A 21,626-nucleotide genomic window follows, 5' to 3' on the forward strand; every position below is an offset into this window, starting at 1 on the left:
CTGAATTCTACATACAAAGCCATCTCTTTTTCTAAGCATTTCTCACACACATTCTTCAAAGCAAACCCCTGATCCCCACATCCTCTACCATTTCTGAAACCACACTGCTCTTCCCCAATCTGATACTCTGTACATGCCTTCACCCTCTCAACCAACACCCTTCCATATAATTTCCCAGGAATACTCAACATACTTATGCCTCTGTAGTTTAACACTCACCTTTATCCCCTTTGCCTTTGTACAGTGGCACTATGCGCATGGAATAGATGACAACAATTTACCTCTGGGCATCGAGGATTTGAAGCTAATCCTGCCTGATCCATTGGTTAGTATACCGACCTGCCATGTGTAGGACTGGGAGGTCTGAGTTTAAATCCTTGATGCCCAAAAGTAAATCTCTCTCTCTCTCTCTCTCTCTCTCTCTCTCTCTCTCTCTCTCTCTCTCTCTCTCTCTCTCTCTCTCTCTCTCTCTCTCTCTCTCTCTCTCTCTCTCTCTCTCTCTCTCTCTCTCTCTCTCTCTCTCTCTCTCTCTCTCTCTCTCTCTCTCTCTCTCTCTCTCTCTCTCTCTCTCTCTCTCTCTCTCTCTCTCTCTCTCTCTCTCTCTCTCTCTCTCTCTCTCTCTCTCTCTCTCTCTCTCTCTCTCTCTCTCTCTCTCTCTCTCTCTCTCTCTCTCTCTCTCTCTCTCTCTCTCTCTCTCTCTCTCTCTCTCTCTCTCTCTCTCTCTCTCTCTCTCTCTCTCTCTCTCTCTCTCTCTCTCTCTCTCTCTCTCTCTCTCTCTCTCTCTCTCTCTCTCTCTCTCTCTCTCTCTCTCTCTCTCTCTCTCTCTCTCTCTCTCTCTCTCTCTCTCTCTCTCTCTCTCTCTCTCTCTCAATTATTTGTTAGCCTTAGTGAGGTAGATACAGACAAATGAACAAACAAATAGTGTCCCCATTTGTGTACATCCATTCCTCACCTTTCATGTATAATGTACTGAAACCCAAGTCTACTATTCATAACCATGCTGTGCAGACTGTTCCAATGTTTACCTTATCATCCCCATGTACTACATCAATACAATTCATTCTGTCCCTTTCATGCCTCTCCCCTTCCTGAATGCTCAAACACCAGTTCCCCAAAGTGTCCTTCACTCCATCTTTCCATCTACCTTAGGTCTTCCTCTTCCATTTCATCCCTCCACCTCTGACACATATATCCTCTTAATCATTCTTCACTTATCCTCTTTATGTGTCCAAACCATTTCAGCACACCCTGGTTGGCTCTCTCAGTAAGACAGCACTGTATATCACACCTCTCTCTACAGTGGATGTTGCTGGACTCCATCTGCACATGGTTACACTGCTAATGTAAAGCCTTCTTTGGGAGGGGATATCATTTTCAGTGGATAAGAAACACAGTCCGTAAAAGGAATCTCTCACCCCACAGGAGTCCATCATTTCCGTACTACTGATTTTAGCACAGCTTTTGAGCAGAAAGAGCCCCATGAAAAATATTGCATTGTCATTTCTTACATGATTAACCCATCTTGCACCACTTATTGCTCCCAGACATTTCATTTCTAAGTCCAACCTCTTCCTGTCTTTTCCAGCCAGGCCCAGGACTTTCATCCATACAACACTGTTGGGACAACTATACTGTAAAACATACCTAGTTTTGCCTTTGCATACACTAACCCCTTCTTCCACACATTTTTGGCTTAATTCAGCCACCATGGTTTCATTAGCTGGTGCATCCATTTCCAGGTATGTAAAGCACTCCACTTCCTCTAGCTTCTCCCTATTCAAGCTTACACCCAAACCATCATGTCTCACCTTCTTGATGCATCTCATTACCTTATTCTTTTCTTATTTACTCTCAGCTTACTTATTAACACGTACTACCAAATTCTGTGACCAACTTCTGGAATTTCTTTCGAGTCTGCACTAAACCCATGTCATCTGCAGACAGAACTTATTCACCTTTCTCCTTGCGTTGCAATAACAGGTAATCACAAATATGCCCAATTATCTTTTCACCTCATTTGTTATGCTTACATGTATGATATCCTATATTTTGGAAATCCCATTAATGCTGGTATTGTTATATTATTCTTTATGTAATCAGAAAACTCAAGGAATTTGATTTCTAGATGCAAAATGTTTGAGATGTGATTAGAAACATATTGTAAAAAACTTTTTTTGTTTTTCTCTTATTTAGTGATCTTTCTTTGTCATATAGATAAAAGAGCAATGAAGTTCTTCACGGTGTGTATTAATGAAGATCCAATAGTGATAGATTGGCTCAAACTCTGTTCTTCATAGGTAATTAAGTGGCTTTTTTCAGGTTTAAATTTTCTAGCATGTATGACTTTGTTAGCTGTCAGATTTAGAGGTGATACTGAGTATGTTGAGAAATTTGAAAATATATCTCTACTTGGAAATGATTGTAGTTGAAATATTACATTCCATTTAAGTTTTTAAACTACTAATACTTTACATGCAAATGGTGTTTACAGCAATAGTGGATATTGGCTGAGGACCAGTCAGAGTATCTTGTCTGTGAATTTTGCCCTAAGTGCCAAGCTCCAACAAAAGTGAACATTTAATCAAAAATTGATCTGACATACTTGCTGCAGTGTTTTGTAAAAAAAGAAATCAGGAAAAGCTATTATTCATTAGAAATTATGCCATGGCAGAGACTTTTTAGTGCACATGCTTGGAGAAGATAAATGATGCTGACAATTTCTTGCAAAAGATGCTTTATACAGACTAGTGAGTAATCACTTTCCTGCAAGTTTTGTCAGCCACATGTACATACCAAGCCTGGATCACAATAGTTGAATGAGGTGCTCACTTAAGAAAATGTATGTTGTCTTTTTGACTGCCTGATGTATTTATAGTGTAGGCTGTATATAATGCTCATTAGAAGTGTAGTTCAGCACAGACATGCAGAATGACAGAAAAGACTGTTCAAGTTCATGTATGATAGGTGATTCAAGTAAGAATTTACCTTTTTTAAAATGCCTTATTGGGATTGGAAAGGTGTCTGCAGTTTCACCCAATATGAAAACTTGTTTAGGATTATTATTCAAGTCTTCCTAAAATTTTGTGCACCACCTCAAAGTCTTAATGTTTTCAGAATATACTCTATGAAGCTCTGATTTTGCATCATATTTGATTTGGAAAAGTTATTTACAAACTGGTTCATAGTCCAACACAACTCCTTCACAAATTTGATGAAATATAAGCTGAATTGACAGAGCTCTCTTGCCACAATGAAAGTTTATTATCACTTGTTGTAAACTTCAAAAGGAATATTTTTCTTTGATTGTTGGTGGTACTTGCTGTTACTGATACAATACAACTACTAGGAGTCATCATACTGTAAAGCTTATGATCCACCTCAGATTTTGTATTCATTTGTATTCAGTAATTTGAAATGCCAAGACAGTACCCCAAAAATTTGTTTTAACTTTAATAGTTAGCTGGTTATACAGTATTTGTATGATATGAAACACTGAAAGTGCATCACACGTATATATATATATATATATATATATATATATATATATATATATATATATATATATATATATATATATATATATATATATATGTTCAATGCAAATAGTGTTAATTCACATCTAATAAACTTAGATTAAGCAGAATACTAAAAAAAAAGTGGAAAATCATCAGGAAATTAACTTGTGATCAATACACACTACATAAATTTGGTTGGTTATTGAATATGTGAAAATGTGAGTTGTAAGCATGTAATATACAAAGAGTTATGACCAGAGTTCTGTTATTATAGCAGTGCAATGTAACAAGTTTTGAATTAATGAAAAGTTATTTTTTCCAACAGAGAAGACCAGTGAGCAAAGAAAGTGACATCTTGCATTTTGTGGGAATGATAATCCATTGATAACTTGTACATAAAACCACTACCTACAGTCAAGGACAGGATGACTTTGGTCAGACCAATGCTAGTCACCATCTCCTATATAAAGCTAGCATATTTATGTGAGTCTAGAAGTGGAATCTGAAATAGTGAACAGAGATAACTCATTTCTATGAAACTCCATACTACATTACTGAAATGTAAGAAGGTTAGGAGGATTCAGGAAAAAGAATTAGAGAAATGTTCTTCGGCTTTGTTTGTAAGAAAGAGAATTCTTTCACAAGCCCAGAATTCAGTTTCTTCTTAACAGGTGTCAGTAAGTAAATTAATGAAAGCATAACCAAATGGAGGCTGGTGGGATATGCTTGAACCTAACTTAGATCTAGAGTTGTGAGCTGTGGGCAGGGAAGAAGTGCCTAGCAGTATCTCAAATATCACATCAGAAAGTGTCCTGCAGATCCAAATATGCTATAGTGGAGGCCACCTTTATTACATCATAGGCACGGGCTAGTTGGAACTTTAGTGTGAGATGTTTTATTTGTGTGGCAATATTTCCTTTCTACAGATAAAGTGTTTAGTCAGCATTAGGGGCAAGGGGACTGAATTCCTTGTTTCCCATTTCTAATAATGGGGAGCAAGTCATCATCCACATTTCCCATGTTCCAGACTATCATAACCACCCCAAACAATGTGGGTCTGTTTTTCACTTCTTATCCTTTATGTTATAGCTGCACAGTCTCAACCTGAAGTGTTTCATCTTAATACACCCTTGTAAATACCTCTTACTAACCTCACATCCCCCTATGTTTGCCTCCTTTAGATATCAGTATTTGCACTTTAACAGTGAAACTGGACCAACTTTCAAAATATCTTCTTATGACTTTCCTTTGGAAGATAGCTGCCTTTTCTCTGGTAATCCTTGTCTCTGCTAAGTGTTCAGGAGGGGTTATTGCCAAATACATCTTCCCTCCTCCTTTAAGACTATCTCATCTTCATCTGTCATTCTACCATTCTTGTTCTGAGGCCATTTGGGCAACTCACCTTGCATATCAGTTCTAGAAAGGTTTCACCCATGGATTATGGTGAAGTGCCTAAGGATTGGTGGAATGCATGCATAGTGCCATTGTACAAAGGCAATGGGGATAAAGATGAGTGTCCAAATTACAGAGGCATAAGTTTGTTGAGAATTCCTGGGAAATTATATGGGAGAGTATTGATTGAGAGCATCAGATTGGGGAAGAGCAGTGTGGTTTCAGAAGTGGTAGAGGATGTGTGGATCAGGTGTTTGTTTTGAAGAATGTATGTGAGAAATACTTAGAAAAACAGATGGATTTGTATGTAGCATTTATGGATATGGAGAAGGCATATGAAAGGGTTGATAGGGATGCTTTGTGGAAGGTTTTAAGAGTATATGGTGTGGGAGGTAATTTGCTAGAAGCTGTGAAATGTTTTTACCAAGGATGTAAGGCATGTGTAAGAGTAGGAAGAGAGGGAAGTGATTGGTTCCCAGTGAATGTTGGTTTGCGGCAGGGGTGCATGATGTCTCCATGGTTGTTTAATTTGTTTATGGATGGGGTGGTTAGGGAGGTGAATGCAAGAGTTTTGGAGAGAGGGGCAAGTATGTAGTCTATTCTAGATGAGAGGGCTTGGGAAGTGAGTCAGTTGTTGTTCGCTGATGATACAGCGCTGATTCGGGTGAGAAACTGCAGAGGTTGGTGACTGAGTGTGGTAAAGTGTGTGAAAGAAGAAAGTTGAGAGTAAATGTGAATAAAGAGCAAGGTTATTAGATTCAGTAGGGTTAAGGGACAAGTTAATTTGGAGGTAAGGTTGAATGGAGAAAAACTGGAGGAAGTGAAGTGTTTTAGATATCTGGGAGTGGACTTAGCAGTGGATAGAACCATGGAAGCAGAAGTGAGTCACAGGATGTGGGAGGGAGCAAAGGTTCTAGGAGCATTGAAGAATGTGTGTGTAGAAGGCGAGAATGTTATCTTGGAGAGCAAAAATGGGTATGTTTGAAGGAATAGTGGTTCCCACAATGTTATATGGTTGCGAGGCATGGGCTGTAGATAGTGTTGTGCGGAGGTGGGTGGATGTGTTGGAAATGTTTGAGGACAGTATTTGGTGTGAGGTGATTTGATCGAGCAAATAATGAAAGGGTAAGAGAGATGTGTTGTGATAAAAAGAGTGTGGTTGAGAAAGCAGAAAAGAGTGTGTTGAAATGGTTTGGAAACATGGAGAAAATGAGTGAGGAAAGATTGGCAAAGAGGATATATGTGTCAGACATGGAGGGAAGAAGGAGAAGCGGGAGACTAAATTAAAGGTGGAAGGATGGAGTGAAAAAGATTTTGAGTGATCGGGGCGATTTTGTGTGTGTCAGGGTGGCGACGTGAATGGATGAAGGCAACAAGTATGGATATGTACATGTGTATGTATGTATAAGTCTTTGTATGTAAATGTATATATATGTTGAAATGTATATGTGTGTGTGTGTGTGGGCATTTATGTATATACATGTGTATGTGGGTGGGTGGGTTGGGCTATTCCTCGTCTGTTTCCTTGCGCTACCTCGCTAACACGGGAGACGGCAGTTAATTATAATAATAAAATAATTATAATAACCTACCATCTCTATCAAAGCCCTCCATTGTCTTAGGATCACATTAAGAAAAGTAGGCACAGTTGTGTAATTTCTTCCTGTGTCACTCTGCTCATTTTTTCACTCCCATCCCATTCTTTTTTCATTTGTTTCATGCATATCCAGTTTTCTCTGTTTAGTAGCAATTTATAAGCAGTTTCCCTGAGATTACTTAGTTGTATTCAAATAAGAATTGGTCTTCCTTCACAAATCAACATAGTGTGTAAATTTAAAATGGAGAAAGCAATTTTGAAATTGTAAAGATCCTTGTTTTCATTGGCATGCAATGCCATGACAGTGCAGTCTCCTCCCCATGATTATTTGATCAGCCAGCAGTCAGCTTCTCATACATTGTTAACTTAATAAACTCATCTACATTCTTAGCAGCTGCCTCACCTCTGGTTGAATGTTTTTCTAAATAAAGTACAAATTGGTTCCATATGTTTTAGATTTCTGAAGCCAACCTTGAGAACATTCATACTAAGAAAAAAAAAAGGTTCAGTTACTGATGGAATACATTTTTCACTCAGTCAACATGTTCCCAGTCAAAGGAGCATCACTGTGGTGAGCCTTAATCCATTGTTTCAGCATTAAGGCAAGTACTCTTACCTTACCTTTTTGCATGTCTTAATAACCATACCCTTTACCTCACTCATAAGATAAAGCTTAGGCAAGTTTTCACTCTGCTTCTTCAGATCATTCAGTGCGGAGGAACCAACAATGCACGCAAATACCTTACCAAAGCTCCCTTGCCCAACTTCTGCAGCAAGTCAACTTTCCCCTGAATAGATAGTAAATGACAGTTGCATTTGGATGCAGTAAGTCAACTTTCCCCAGAATAGATAGTAAATGACATTTGCATTTGACTGCACCACCTCGAAAAGAGCTGCTAGCTTGTCTGTTTTAGGCCATATGCAAGGATGACTTCATGACAATTTTAAAAGATTGCTGAGGTATGCCAGCAATCTGGGGAAAATTTATATGGGAGCAGTATTTACATAAAACAGAGTGGTTGGTCCATAATAATGCTGATTCAGAAGTGGTTTTCTGGTTCACAGAAATAGTTTGAGTGTTTCCTACCTGTGCCAGTTTATGGAGAGGTTATTCCTCCATATTCTGAGTTGGTTTACTTTCTTTTGGGGAGGTGGTGGCATGTAGGTATTAACATAAGATGGTCCAGTCTACAAGTGTAGGTGGTGGATTTACCTAAAGTTTATTTGTAAGATATTATATTATTTACAAGGAAAGCAAGGCACTTTCTCCTATCTCATGCTCACTGGTTGACTCCTGTTGGAAAGAAATGCTGATATTATGACCAGTAATAAGAATTCTATATACGAATGTGAAGTGAGGACTATATAAGGGGTTTTGTAAGAGTTTTTGCACTGCATTCCCATTAATTACACAAAATTGTTAGTAGCTAAAACATCTGGATTGCATACCCTTCACTTTAGTGCGAGGGAGCAAAATCTCTACACAAACAGTAAGTACCTGGAGAGAAGTGAGAACGAGTGGTGTCAAAATCAGTCACAGCGCAGCATCATGATGCCATTCAACCAATCATACTGCACAACTTTCCCTCCACCTTCAGTCTTCGCCTCATCTTACCTAAGTTGTGTTTTTCTCTGGTGCTATATCTTCTTTACCATTTTGCATTGGACATTTCTGGTGTTGTAGCCACAATACCAGGTAATATAGGTATAGTAATGTCTATTACAGATTTTGGTGATTTTATGTAAAGGAGGAAATAAGGAGAAACATTTTCTAGGTGTTTAAACAAGAGCTGTTTCTTGATGAGTTATTGCAGAATCTTAAGTTCTTATTCAGAATTTCTTTTAATTTCCACATTTAACTGTTTCTACATTATATTTCAGGGTAAAAATCAGTATTTTACATTCTAATATCAAGTTGTGCTGTATATTTACACATCATAAGGAGAGGGAGGATTGGGTATTAGGAGTAGTATTGGAGTGTTACAGTTTGATCATAAAGCAACTGTACTTGTATGGTGAAGTTATATCCCTCTTTTTAGTGCAATTTACCAATTTATAGAATTGATTTATATTGTATTTTGTTTATGTATGATTTTCCTTATTTGTGTTTACTAGAAAGTAATAACTTATTAATAGAATGAATTAGCTGAATTTAGTACTTTTTTGTTCCTGACACATATATCCACTTTTCCTATAAAATACTGAAGAATCTGTGTTGCACTCTGCTTGATTGTGCAAGGTAATGGAATGCATGTGCACAGTTGAGCGGTGCCTGACTTTACTAATTTGTGATGACGTTTATTAAAAAGTTTGTAGTTAATTTATGTAGTGGAACAATATCCCCATTGATTATCTCTTAATATCAAGGTTTGTATTGCACATAGTCCTTACATTGTTTCACTAACGTGTAGAGAGTTATTTAGTCATAGCAGTTTGTAAAATAACTGCAATACTTCCTTGGGCAGAAAGTCTTATGTTTATCATGTATTTTTGTATTATCTTTGGCAGATCATCTCTGTAAAGCTCAACGTTCTGTCAGTTTTGTTTGCTTCAGAGTAACTTTAGATATTAGCTACTGTAGTAACTGGTTCGGCTACTTAGTACTGAATATTATCTTATTTATGTCAACCTTATTGTATGCTTTTCTACCATCTAAACTAGTATAAGTGTTCCTTGTATAATGCTGTGGTGTAGAGGTATTGCTTCCCTAAAGGGTATACCCAATTTGTGGACTGAAGATTTTTTAACTACTGTTGGAGAACAAAATGTTGGGTGTGAAGCATCAGAGATAAAATAAAACATTTGTCCTAAAGCATGCTCTTATTTTCTTTTAAAAGATTTTGTTTTACTTTTGTCATAATCCATATACATTCATTTTTTCTCCCTTTTGTTGTACCTGTTTTACTATAGGCATGTACCAGTCCTATTATTATGAGTTCATTATAATTTTTTTCATTAGTAGTGGCCATACATATAAACATACTTCTCAAGGTTTAAAATTTTTTCCATATTAAGGAAGTACATTTTAGCAGAACACTTGAGGATGAATTTAGAGGCTTTGTGATTTCTTTATTTGCTAATATTTTTTTTTTTTTTTTTTTTTTTTTTTATACTTTGTCGCTGTCTCCCGCGTTTGCGAGGTAGCGCAAGGAAACAGACGAAAGAAATGGCCCAACCCCCCCCCCATACACATGTACATACACACGTCCACACACGCAAATATACATACCTACACAGCTTTCCATGGTTTACCCCAGACGCTTCACATGCCTTGCTTCAATCCACTGACAGCACGTCAACCCCTGTATACCACATGACTCCAATTCACTCTATTTCTTGCCCTCCTCTCACCCTCCTGCATGTTCAGGCCCCGATCACACAAAATCCTTTTCACTCCATCTTTCCACCTCCAATTTGGTCTCCCTCTTCTCCTCGTTCCCTCCACCTCCGACACATATATCCTCTTGGTCAATCTCTCCTCACTCATTCTCTCCATGTGCCCAAACCATTTCAAAACACCCTCTTCTGCTCTCTCAACCACGCTCTTTTTATTTCCACACATCTCTCTCACCCTTACGTTACTTACTCGATCAAACCACCTCACACCACACATTGTCCTCAAACATCTCATTTCCAGCACATCCATCCTCCTGCGCACATCTCTATCCATAGCCCACGCCTCGCAACCATACAACATTGTTGGAACCACTATTCCCTCAAACATACCCATTTTTGCTTTCCGAGATAATGTTCTCGACTTCCACACATTTTTCAAGGCTCCCAAAATTTTCGCCCCCTCCCCCACCCTATGATCCACTTCTGCTTCCATGGTTCCATCCGCTGACAGATCCACTCCCAGATATCTAAAACACTTCACTTCCTCCAGTTTTTCTCCATTCAAACTCACCTCCCAATTGACTTGACCCTCACCCCTACTGTACCTAATAACCTTGCTCTTATTCACATTTACTCTCAACTTTCTTCTTCCACACACTTTACCAAACTCAGTCACCAGCTTCTGCAGTTTCTCACATGAATCAGCCACCAGCGCTGTATCATCAGCGAACAACAACTGACTCACTTCCCAAGCTCTCTCATCCCCAACAGACTTCATACTTGCCCCTCTTTCCAGGACTCTTGCATTTACCTCCCTTACAACCCCATCCATAAACAAATTAAACAACCATGGAGACATCACACACCCCTGCCGCAAACCTACATTCACTGAGAACCAATCACTTTCCTCTCTTCCTACACGTACACATGCCTTACATCCTCGATAAAAACTTTTCACTGCTTCTAACAACTTGCCTCCCACACCATATATTCTTAATACCTTCCACAGAGCATCTCTATCAACTCTATCATATGCCTTCTCCAGATCCATAAATGCTACATACAAATCCATTTGCTTTTCTAAGTATTTCTCACATACATTCTTCAAAGCAAACACCTGATCCACACATCCTCTACCACTTCTGAAACCGCACTGCTCTTCCCCAATCTGATGCTCTGTACATGCCTTCACCCTCTCAATCAATACCCTCCCATATAATTTACCAGGAATACTCAACAAACTTATACCTCTGTAATTTGAGCACTCACTCTTATCCCCTTTGCCTTTGTACAATGGCACTATGCACGCATTCCGCCAATCCTCAGGCACCTCACCATGAGTCATACATACATTAAATAACCTTACCAACCAGTCAACAATACAGTCTCCCCCTTTTTTAATAAATTCCACTGCAATACCATCCAAACCTGCTGCCTTGCCGGCTTTCATCTTCCGCAAAGCTTTTACTACCTCTTCTCTGTTTACCAAATCATTTTCCCTAACCCTCTCACTTTGCACACCACCTCGACCAAAACACCCTATATCTGCCACTCTGTCATCAGACACATTCAACAAACCTTCAAAATACTCATTCCATCTCCTTCTCACATCACCGCTACTTGTTATCACCTCCCCATTTACGCCCTTCACTGAAGTTCCCATTTGCTCCCTTGTCTTACACACCCTATTTACCTCCTTCCAGAACATCTTTTTATTCTCCCTAAAATTTACTGATAGTCTCTCACCCCAACTCTCATTTGCCCTTTTTTTCACCTCTTGCACCTTTCTCTTGACCTCCTGTCTCTTTCTTTTATACTTCTCCCACTCAATTGCATTTTTTCCCTGCAAAAATCGTCCAAATGCCTCTCTCTTCTCTTTCACTAATACTCTTACTTCTTCATCCCACCACTCACTACCCTTTCTAAACAGCCCACCTCCCACTCTTCTCATGCCACAAGCATCTTTTGCGCAATCCATCACTGATTCCCTAAATACATCCCATTCCTCCCCCACTCCCCTTACTTCCATTGTTCTCACCTTTTTCCATTCTGTACACAGTCTCTCCTGGTACTTCCCCACACAGGTCTCCTTCCCATAATATTTTATGTTAATTTATTCATTTCTATCATTTTTCATTAGTTATTCTTTACCATTTATCCCTTAGCTCTTTGTTATAAAGTTATATGTACTTTTAAAGAAATTTATAGTTTCTAAGACAGAGCAGGTAGTGAAAATAGGGACAGTAGAGCCAGATGTAGTTTTAAAGAAATTTACTTAGATTCTAGGAAAGAGCAAGTATTAAAAACAGGGACAGTATTAGACAAAACAATATTAATAAGCTTAAGCTGCAAGAAGTAAGAGAAGATTACTGTTACCAAAAACAGAATTCCTGAATTTTTTGCTGCCACGCTGTTAAGAAAATAAAGTTAAATAGATTTTTAGGAATAATGAATGATATTCTTAAATAGAAGCATTATAATTTCAATGGTTTGGAAGGGTCTGTCCATAAATATTAAGGTTGGATACAAAACCATACTCGCAAGAATCTGCCTCCAGAGAACATCATCCAAAATTGATGTAATTTTCTGACATTAGCAAGAGGTAAGTGACTACTGTACATTGTTAAACAATCACACCTACCTCTCAGGGAGCATAATGAAGTACTTTTTTTTTTAACATAAGGTTGGGTGTTTTCTTCTTTCACAACGTAAGTCACCAATATTAAAGGTAAATGTCAAGGCACAAATTGCCTTTTCTCCATGCCTAACAATTATTTAGTTTTTAGAATCTTGTCTTTAATGTATCATGTCTTTAATATATCCATGCTCTGTTTAACCAGACCTTTTTGAGTCAATAAGAGAACAACTCAACCTTATAGCCATAAACTAACTATTTGTTGAACAGTGCAGAATTTAAAAACTTCTCATAAAATCGAATTATTACAACAAAGTGGTAATAGGGTGACCAAGTCTCCTGTGCATAATATTTTTGGTGCATGTACATTCATTGTTTCCCTGCATGAATGATATATTTATTATACAGTATGATATACTGTGATTATTATAATCTAGTCTGTATTATTATTACCTTCATAATCATTGATCTTGATTATACTATATATTTCAGTTCATATATTTAAGGTAAAGGTATCTAGAGTTCATACATTAAAATGAAATTTGTGGTGGTTATATTTTGAACACCAAATATGGTTTATTAGCTAGAAAAAAGTATTTGTCTCTAATTATAGATAGTATAACTCTGAAAAAGGCTATACAGTATCCCATAATCATGTAACACAGAATTTTATATATCTTTTTAAAGAGTCATATAAATCTAAATGAAAGTGAATGTCCTCTTTCTTCCTCAAGATGTCTTCATTTCATAATAAACAAGTGTGTGAAGAACAGAGCATGCAACTAGTCTGTAAAATATGATTTTGAAGACAGGTGTGCATATATATATATATATATATATATATATATATATATATATATATATATATATATATATATATTTCTACATACATACAGGTGTTACTGAACTCTGCCTGCTCTGGTTACTTTGAGTAAAAAATTACATTTTGGCAAGGTTGTATCATTTGGATTGCAGTCTTGTAGAGGTAGTTTTCATTTTAAAAGAGTCTACAGTTCCCTGCAATTGAAAGTAGCACAGCCTAAGGCCACAAGAAGCTTTAGAAAGGTCCTGGAGTAATCTTGAATGAATGAAATATTATTATTTTATTTATTATACTTTGTCACTGTCTCCCACATTAGCGAGGTAGCGCAAGGAAACAGACAAAAGAATGGCCCAACCCACCCACATACATATGCATATACATAAAAGCCCACACATGCATATATATATACCTATACATTTCAACGTATACATACATATACATACACAGACATATACATATATACACATGTACATATTCATACATGCGACCTTCATCCATTCCCGCCTCCACGCCGCCACCCATGAAATGGCACCCCTCCCTCCCCCAGCGTGTGTGCAAGGTATCACTAGGAAAAGACAACAAAGGCCACATTCATTCACACTCAGTCTCAAGCTGTCATGTGTAATGCACCAAAACCACAGCTCCCTTTCCACATCTAGGCCCCACAAAACTTTCCATGGTTTACCCCAGACGCTTCACATACCCTGGTTCAATCCATTGACAGCACGTCGACCCTGGTATACCACATTGTTCCAATTCACTCTGTTCCTTGCACGCCTTTCACCCTCCTACATGTTCAGGCCCCGATCACTCAAAATCTTTTTCACTCCATCTTTCCACCTCCAATTTGGTCTCCCACTTCTCCTCGTTCCCTCCACCTCTGACACATTTATCCTCTTGGTCAATCTTTCCTCTCATTCTCTCCATGTGACCAAACCATTTCAAAACACCCTCTTCTGCTCTCTCAACCACACTCTTTTTATTACCGCACATCTCTCTTACCCTATTATTACTTACTCGATCAAACCATCTCACACCACATATTGTCCTTAAACATCTCATTTCCAGCACATCCACCCTCCTCCGCACAACTCTGTCTATAGCCCACGCCTTGCAACCATATAACATTGTTGGAACCACTATTCCTTCATACATATCCATTTTTGCTTTCCGAGATAATGTTCTCGACTTCCATACATTCCTCAATGCTCCCAGAACTTTCACCCCTCCCCCACCCTATGATTCACTTCCACTTCCATGGTTCCATCTGCTGCCAAATGCACTCCCAGATATCTAAAACACTTCACTTCCTCCAGTTTTTCTCCATTCAACTAGTCTCCCAATTGACTTGTCCCTCAACCCTACTGTACCTAATAACCTTGCTCTTATTTACTCTCAGCTTTCTTCTTTCACACACACTTTACCAAACTTAGTCACCAGCTTCTGCAGTTTCTCACCCGAATCAGCCACCAGCACTGTATCATCAACGAACAACAACTGACTCACTTCCCAAGCTCTCTCATCCACAACAGACTGCATACTTGCCCTCTTTCCAAAACTCTTGCCTTCACTTCCCTAACAACCCCATCCATTAAACAAATTAAACAACCATGGAGACATCACGCACCCCTGCCGCAAACCAACATTCACTGAGAACCAATCACTTTCCTCTCTTCCTGCACGTACATATGCCTTACTTCCTCGATAAATACTTTTCACTGCTTCTAGCAACTTGCCTCCCACATCATATATTCTTAATACTTACCACAGAGCATCTCTATCAACTCTATCATATGCCTTCTCCAGATCCATAAATGCAACATACAAATCCATTTGCTTTTCTAAGTATTTCTCACAAACACTGTTCAAAGCAAACACCTGATCCACACATCCTCTACCACTTCTGAAACCACACTGCTCTTCCCCAATCTGATGCTCTGTACATGCCTTCACCCTCTCAGTCAATAATTTCCCAGGAATACTCAACAAACTTATAGCTTTGTAATTTGAGCACTCACTTTTATCCCCTTTGCCTTTGTACAATGGCACTATGCAAGCATTCTGCCAATCTTCAGGCACCTCACCACGAGCCATACATACATTAGATAATCTTACCAACCAGTCAACAATACAAGTCACCCCCTTATTTAACAAATTCCACTGCAATACCATCTAAACCCGCTGCCTTGCCGGCGTTCATCTTCCACAAAGCTTTTACTACCTCTTCTCTGTTTACCAAATCATTCTCCCTAACCCTCTCACTTTGCACACCAAACACCCTATACCTGCCACTCTATCATCAAACACATTCAACAAACCTTGAAAATACTCACTCCCTGTCCTTCTCACATCACCACTACTTGTTATCACCTCCCCATTTGCCCCTTCACTGATGTTCCCATTTGTTCCCTTGTCTTACACACTTTAACTCCTTCCAAAACATCTTTTTATTTTCCCTAAAATTCAATGATACTCTCTCACCCCAACTCTCATTTGCCCTCTTTTTCACCTCTTGCACCTTTCTCTTGGCCTCCTGCCTCTTTCTTTTATACATCTCCCAGTCATTTGCATTATTTCCCTGCAAAAATTGTCCAAATGCCTCTCTGTTCTCTTTCACTAATAAGCTTACTTCTTCATCCCACCACTCACTACCCCTTCTAATCTGCCCACCTCCCACGCTTCTCATGTCACAAGCACTGCTACCCTAAATACATTCCATTCCTCCCCCACTCCCTTACATCCTTTGTTCTCACCTGTTTCCATTCTGTACTCAGTCTCTCCTGGTACTTCCTCACACAAGTTTTTTCTTTCATTACACCCTGCCTCTGTCTCCCGCGTCAGTGAGGTAGCACAAGGAAACAGACAAAAGAAGGGTCCTACAAACCCACATACACATGCATATACACAAACGCCCAAACATGCACATATACTTACCTATACATTTCAATGTATACATACATATACATACACAGATATATACATATATACAAATGTACATATTCATACTTGTTGCCTTCATCCATTCCTGTCGCCACCTCACCACACATGAAATAGCATCCCCCTCCCCCACACGCATGCAAGGTGGCGTTAGGATAAGACAGAAAAGGCCATATTCGTTCACACTCAGTCTCTAGCCATCATGTGCAATGCACCAAAACCACAACTCCCTTTCCACATCCAGGCCCCACAAAACTTTCCATGGTTTACCCCAGACACTTCACATGCCCTGGTTCAATCCATTGACAGCACGTCGACCACGCTATACTGCATATACATGTAATGATTACCTCTAGACTTTTCTAAAGGCTTCTGCAGCCCAAGGTTGCACTACATCCAGTAGCACAGAAATAAAGACTCCATTTGAGTGAGAAGTCCTTTGATGAGACCACTCCTAATCATGCTCCCTTGCCAAAGGTGACTTTTCATTTGCTGTGTAACTTTGTTCAGGTGGAATCCAGTAACACACACACACACACACACACACACACACACACACACACCACACACACACACACCACACACACACACACACACCACACACACACACACACACACACACACACACTCACACACTCACACACACACACACACACACACACACACACACACACACACACATACATACATACATACATACATACACACACACACACACACACACACACATACATACACACACACACACATATATATATATATATATATATATATATATATATATATATATATATATATATATATATATATATATATATTTATGTGTGTGTGTTTGTGTGTGTGTGTTTGTGTGTGTGTTTGTGTGTGTGTGTTTGTGTGTGTGTGTGTGTGTGTGTGTGTGTGTGTGTGTGTGTATGTTTGTGTGTGTGTGTGTGTGTGTGTGTGTGTGTGTGTGTGTGTGTGTGTGTATATATATGAGACCAGTCTGGGACACTGGGACCTCCCTCCCTTCTGTTCTAATATGTGTTTTGCCCCCACACATCTGCAGAAGAAGATTATGATCATGGTGTGTGTGTCGGTTCTGTGTGTTGTCCTGAGTCTCAGCGGCGCCTCCTACCTGGGCCTAATCTAACCTTCTACTGCTTCGTTGTAACTAAATTAATAACTCTACTACCCTCTACTGGTAACAAGCCCCCAGTGAGTATATGTCTTTAGCCTCTCTGCAGGGAATGAAAACTGAGTGGTTTTGCAAAGTGCCCTCTCTGCAGTGTCCAGCCATCCAGCATGTGAAAGGTTCCCTACTTCTCCTCTAGTTCTCTCTCTCTCAGGACATTATTCTTTAACACCACTTAGGTGCTGGTCCCTTTTTAAAAATTTATTCTGCAGTGTTAGTCCTTTTTATCAAAAATGATAGCATAATAATAGTGATGAGTATAGAATAAAAATGCTATGATCAATATTTTTTACGTAGTCCAGTTTTGTCGAGTATGATCCAGCTTGTAAAGTGGTGTTTGGATGTTATTCAGCTCTCTGTATCCCTGCAAGAATCTTTACAGGAACACTGGGATATTCCCAGGCTCATCCTGTGTGTCTTCAGTTGTCATAAAGCAATCAGATTTCAAAATTCTGAGGTCCTATTATGACAGGATGAAAATCTTTTTGATTATGATTAGACTTTTATTGCTAAATTTTATTCTTCATTCTAATATTCCTGTTGCAGAACTGCTATTGAAGACTGTTTCACACTTCACTGGCAGTTTTTTATTTTTACTCTTCATGGCATGATACAAGCTTCAAATTTCTAGTTCTCTACTTGGCCTTCTATGTCTTTTTCCCTTGTGAGGCCACCTTCCTGGAATGCCTTTGGTGTGGGATAAAGATTTTAAGAAAGAAATTGAATGAAGTGGTTGATGGGCCAAGTTTGTGTTTTATGTCTCGAGTTTTAATGACCCAGTTGTCATTTAGTTTCTTGTCATAGTAACAGTTAGTAATAGTTAACTCAGGCATGATCCAGCTTGGCACATGGAAAGTTTTTTCTCTTTCTTTCTTAATATTTTTAGTCCACAACCAGTGATCCCCAGGACAAACACTGTTATTGCAGCAGGTGCATGGGTTCCACTGTCCCAGTCTAAGGTAGTCCAATAGTATATACAATCTGCTTAACGAGGCCTCAGTAGAGGGGTGGTGACTTTCTAACCTTCATGAAGGTTTGTCTTATGCCTGTACCTGCCTTTTTTATGATTTTAATGAGCAATGTGCCTGTGCACCCCTTGCAGAAGAAGATCATGATCATGGTGTGTGTGGCAGTACTATGCGTGGTGCTCGCATCCACCATAGGAGGTTACTTCGGCTTGTAACTCAGCCCTCAATCATCTTGTAAGTATGTAAGATCAAGGGTTATATTTCATGATTCTGCTAGAAGAGTAAATGTAGCTTGTATTTACATTAGATCCTATGCATTAGTATACCTGATTATTTCTATTGGAAAAATTTTCTTTTTGAAACAAAATGGAATTTATCAAAGTTCATTTCATTGAATTACCAAAGGGTCTAATTATATATATATATATATATATATATATATATATTTACAGAGACTTTTCTAGTATCTTAAACCACAATGTTTTGTGATTGTGGTAGTTGTTGGTTGCATTTATGTTTTATTGTTCTAAAATGAAAGGGGAATTTAAGATATTTGAGAAAGTCCCCAGCAATTATTTTTTTATATTTTCGATATTATAATATATACATCTGTCTGCCAAGTTTAATGTAATACATATTTATGGATCATAAGTCACATTATCCTCCATCATACAAGGTAAGTTGACCTTTTTTGAAATTTGTTTTATATTATGCACTTTCTTGAGTGTTTCTGTTAAGTCTGACACAAGTAGCCATATCATATTTTAAGAAAACATGATGTTTTCTCCTTTACATTGTTGCTATAATTCTAATTAAATTTATGCTTCTTTTTGTATAGTGTTCAATATGTGATTTTAGATTTAGATTATGTCATGTGCTGTCTTATAGTAACATTGTATCTACATGTATATTATTATATTGTATCAATGGCTTCCCATGCATATTGTATATTTTCTTGCAAATTCCTTGATATCATTAATGATGATTTTTGTTTCTCATTTGTCATTCATCATGATAAATTCTTAATACACCATAGAAATAACAGGTGGAGTTAATTGTTCAGTGCTAGAGTTGCCCTTGGCTAGAGGCCTCCTAAGGGTGAGACACTTAAAGCTAAGAAATGGTGCAGGAGTTCATCACCCATGGAGACTTTTGTTATGGCCACCCCCTTAAGGGAATACCTGGAGGGAATGAGCATCAGAGATATAGATAAACAGGTAGATTAATTGCTCAGTGTGCATAGCTTTGATACTTGATTTTAGTTAACAACATACTTCCTGGAGGATTAAACTTAAATGATATATGAAGTCAAGTTCTGTCTCTTTCTGTGCATTAAAACATTTGAAAGTGAAAGCTTGTTCAGCAATAAAAACACTTTTAGCTGGATCTTGCACACAGGGAGGGTTTCAATTATCATGATGGTGTCATGTACTTTGTAGCTCTAGGGCAGAAGTTATGTGTCTAAGTATCTTTCCATCTATCTATCTCTGATGCTTGTTGCATCCTGGAACTCCCTCAGAGGGATGGCCGCAGCAAAAGTCTCCATAACTAGTGAACTCCAGTTCCGCTTTTTAGCCTTTCATGCCTCAACCTTTACAGGCTGCTGGTAGAGGGAAACTCGAGCACAGTGTTTGCAGGGGCTTCTTCCTTATGTACCCACTGACTATTGCTACCTAAAGCCCCTGCCTAATTCCTACCTACTACTTCTACCTAATGCTCCTGCCTAAATGTTCTGACCTACTAATTCTGTTTGTTGCTCCTACCATTTTGCCAAAAAGTAGGGCTAGTGCATATTGCTCACCACAGAAAAATCTAAAGTTTGAAGAATGAGTTGTGTAGGTGTTGTCAAGTGTTATGCGTGACAAAGAGAGACTGCATGTTTGTGGACAGAATGCCAATTGTCCATATGTGGTTGAGGCAAAAAGAAAAGACAGCTATACGGGCCAGAAGAGTGCAGCTGAATCCTGTCTCACTATGCATCCATCACTAACCCTTCCGATGCCCAAGTGGGTAGTACTGGTAATATACCACCCTGGTCTTTGGCTGCCTACCAGCTACTACCCATGTAGAGAGAAAATTCATTTTGTATGAGTGTGTTTCTGTGCTTACATGCTTTTGTGCTTTTGATGCATTTTACACTAAATAGTTATCATTATTGGTGATTTGACAACTTTTAGAAGGAAGCCAAACCATTGAAACAAAGTGCCTAGCTGTTTGCCAGATGACCAGATGCTAAAATTCTCTTGTCAGAATTTAAGTTTACTAGGACTACCTTATTTATCACTAAGCTGCTTCTGAAACAGGTAGTCACCCAGTTCCCTTGCATTCTGAAGTGGCAACAAGTTCAGGATATTCACAGACTGGGCATTCTGTAGATTTGTAGCTCATCTTTTAAAAAAGGTTAGACTGTACATTTACAGTTTTCTATCTTCGCTTTTTCCTTTTATCTAAAACATTCCTATGGAAATATTTCTTCATCTTTTGTAACAGCTATAAAGTCAGTTTCTTGTTGTATCATCTTATCAACATGGAATATCCAATTCCAACTTTGTAGAAAGTCTGTACTTTCCTCCTTTATCAATTTTGTGATAGATAATGAAACGTTGACTACATGTGTTGAAGAATATTCTTTCTTTTTCAGTACAAAATACAGTATCCAAAATACACTTCAACTGAATGCTCTATCTTGTTCATTTATTAAGCTGTCTGAAGTCTCAATGTCTCACCTTGAGTTTCTCTCTCATGAGATCTTTGATGATCATGTCTGTCCCCTTTAACCTTCTCTTTTTTTATTTTCTTGAGATCTTTGATAGACATCTCTCTCTCTCTCTTTCTAACCTTAATTTATTCTTTCCCACTTTTGTGAGATCTTTGAATTCTCAGTCTTTCTAATCTTGATTTTCTTCATTTTTGTGCAATCTTAAGGTAGCACTGTTTACTCTGTTACTTTCCTTCCTAGATGCTTTCATTTCAGAAGTTTCTTAAGATCTTGGAATTGTCAGTCTTTCTAATTCTAATTCTTTCTTTTTCATTTTCTTGTGATCTTTGAGTAGTATTTATTTCTCTATTACTCCAGTGTAGATGGGTGCTCTTTCTTCTTCTGTCTCATTTTCTGTTTTCCTATACACTGCTCAAGATTGTTTTTTCCTCCTTCAGACATTTTCAACAGTTTTTAGGAAGTAAGGCTTTGAAGTCAATTTCAACTGAATAGAGATGCAGGGATAAAGTTATTTTGTTGGAAAATGTGGT

At 38.3% G+C, this 21,626-nt stretch overlaps 1 protein-coding gene across 5 annotated transcripts in view; it reads left to right on the forward strand.

The window, feature by feature from the left end:
- Window positions 1–21,626, forward strand: part of Syx1A (Syntaxin 1A) — a 339,980-nt gene that overhangs the window by 295,248 nt on the left and 23,106 nt on the right. For 2 of the 5 annotated variants that reach the window (XM_071693836.1, XM_071693839.1), the window contains exon 9: window positions 18,512–18,611. In XM_071693836.1, coding sequence (XP_071549937.1) covers window positions 18,512–18,592 — 81 coding nt within the window. In that variant the 3' untranslated portion in view covers window positions 18,593–18,611. Of the gene's footprint in view, window positions 1–3,840; window positions 9,317–17,283; window positions 17,433–18,511; window positions 18,616–21,626 lie in introns of those variants that run through there. The other 3 variants (XR_011716756.1, XM_071693838.1, XM_071693841.1) reach the window with 3 other exon arrangements.

This window comes from Panulirus ornatus, chromosome 56 (assembly GCF_036320965.1).
Source record: "Panulirus ornatus isolate Po-2019 chromosome 56, ASM3632096v1, whole genome shotgun sequence".
Classification (NCBI taxonomy): domain Eukaryota; kingdom Metazoa; phylum Arthropoda; class Malacostraca; order Decapoda; family Palinuridae; genus Panulirus; species Panulirus ornatus.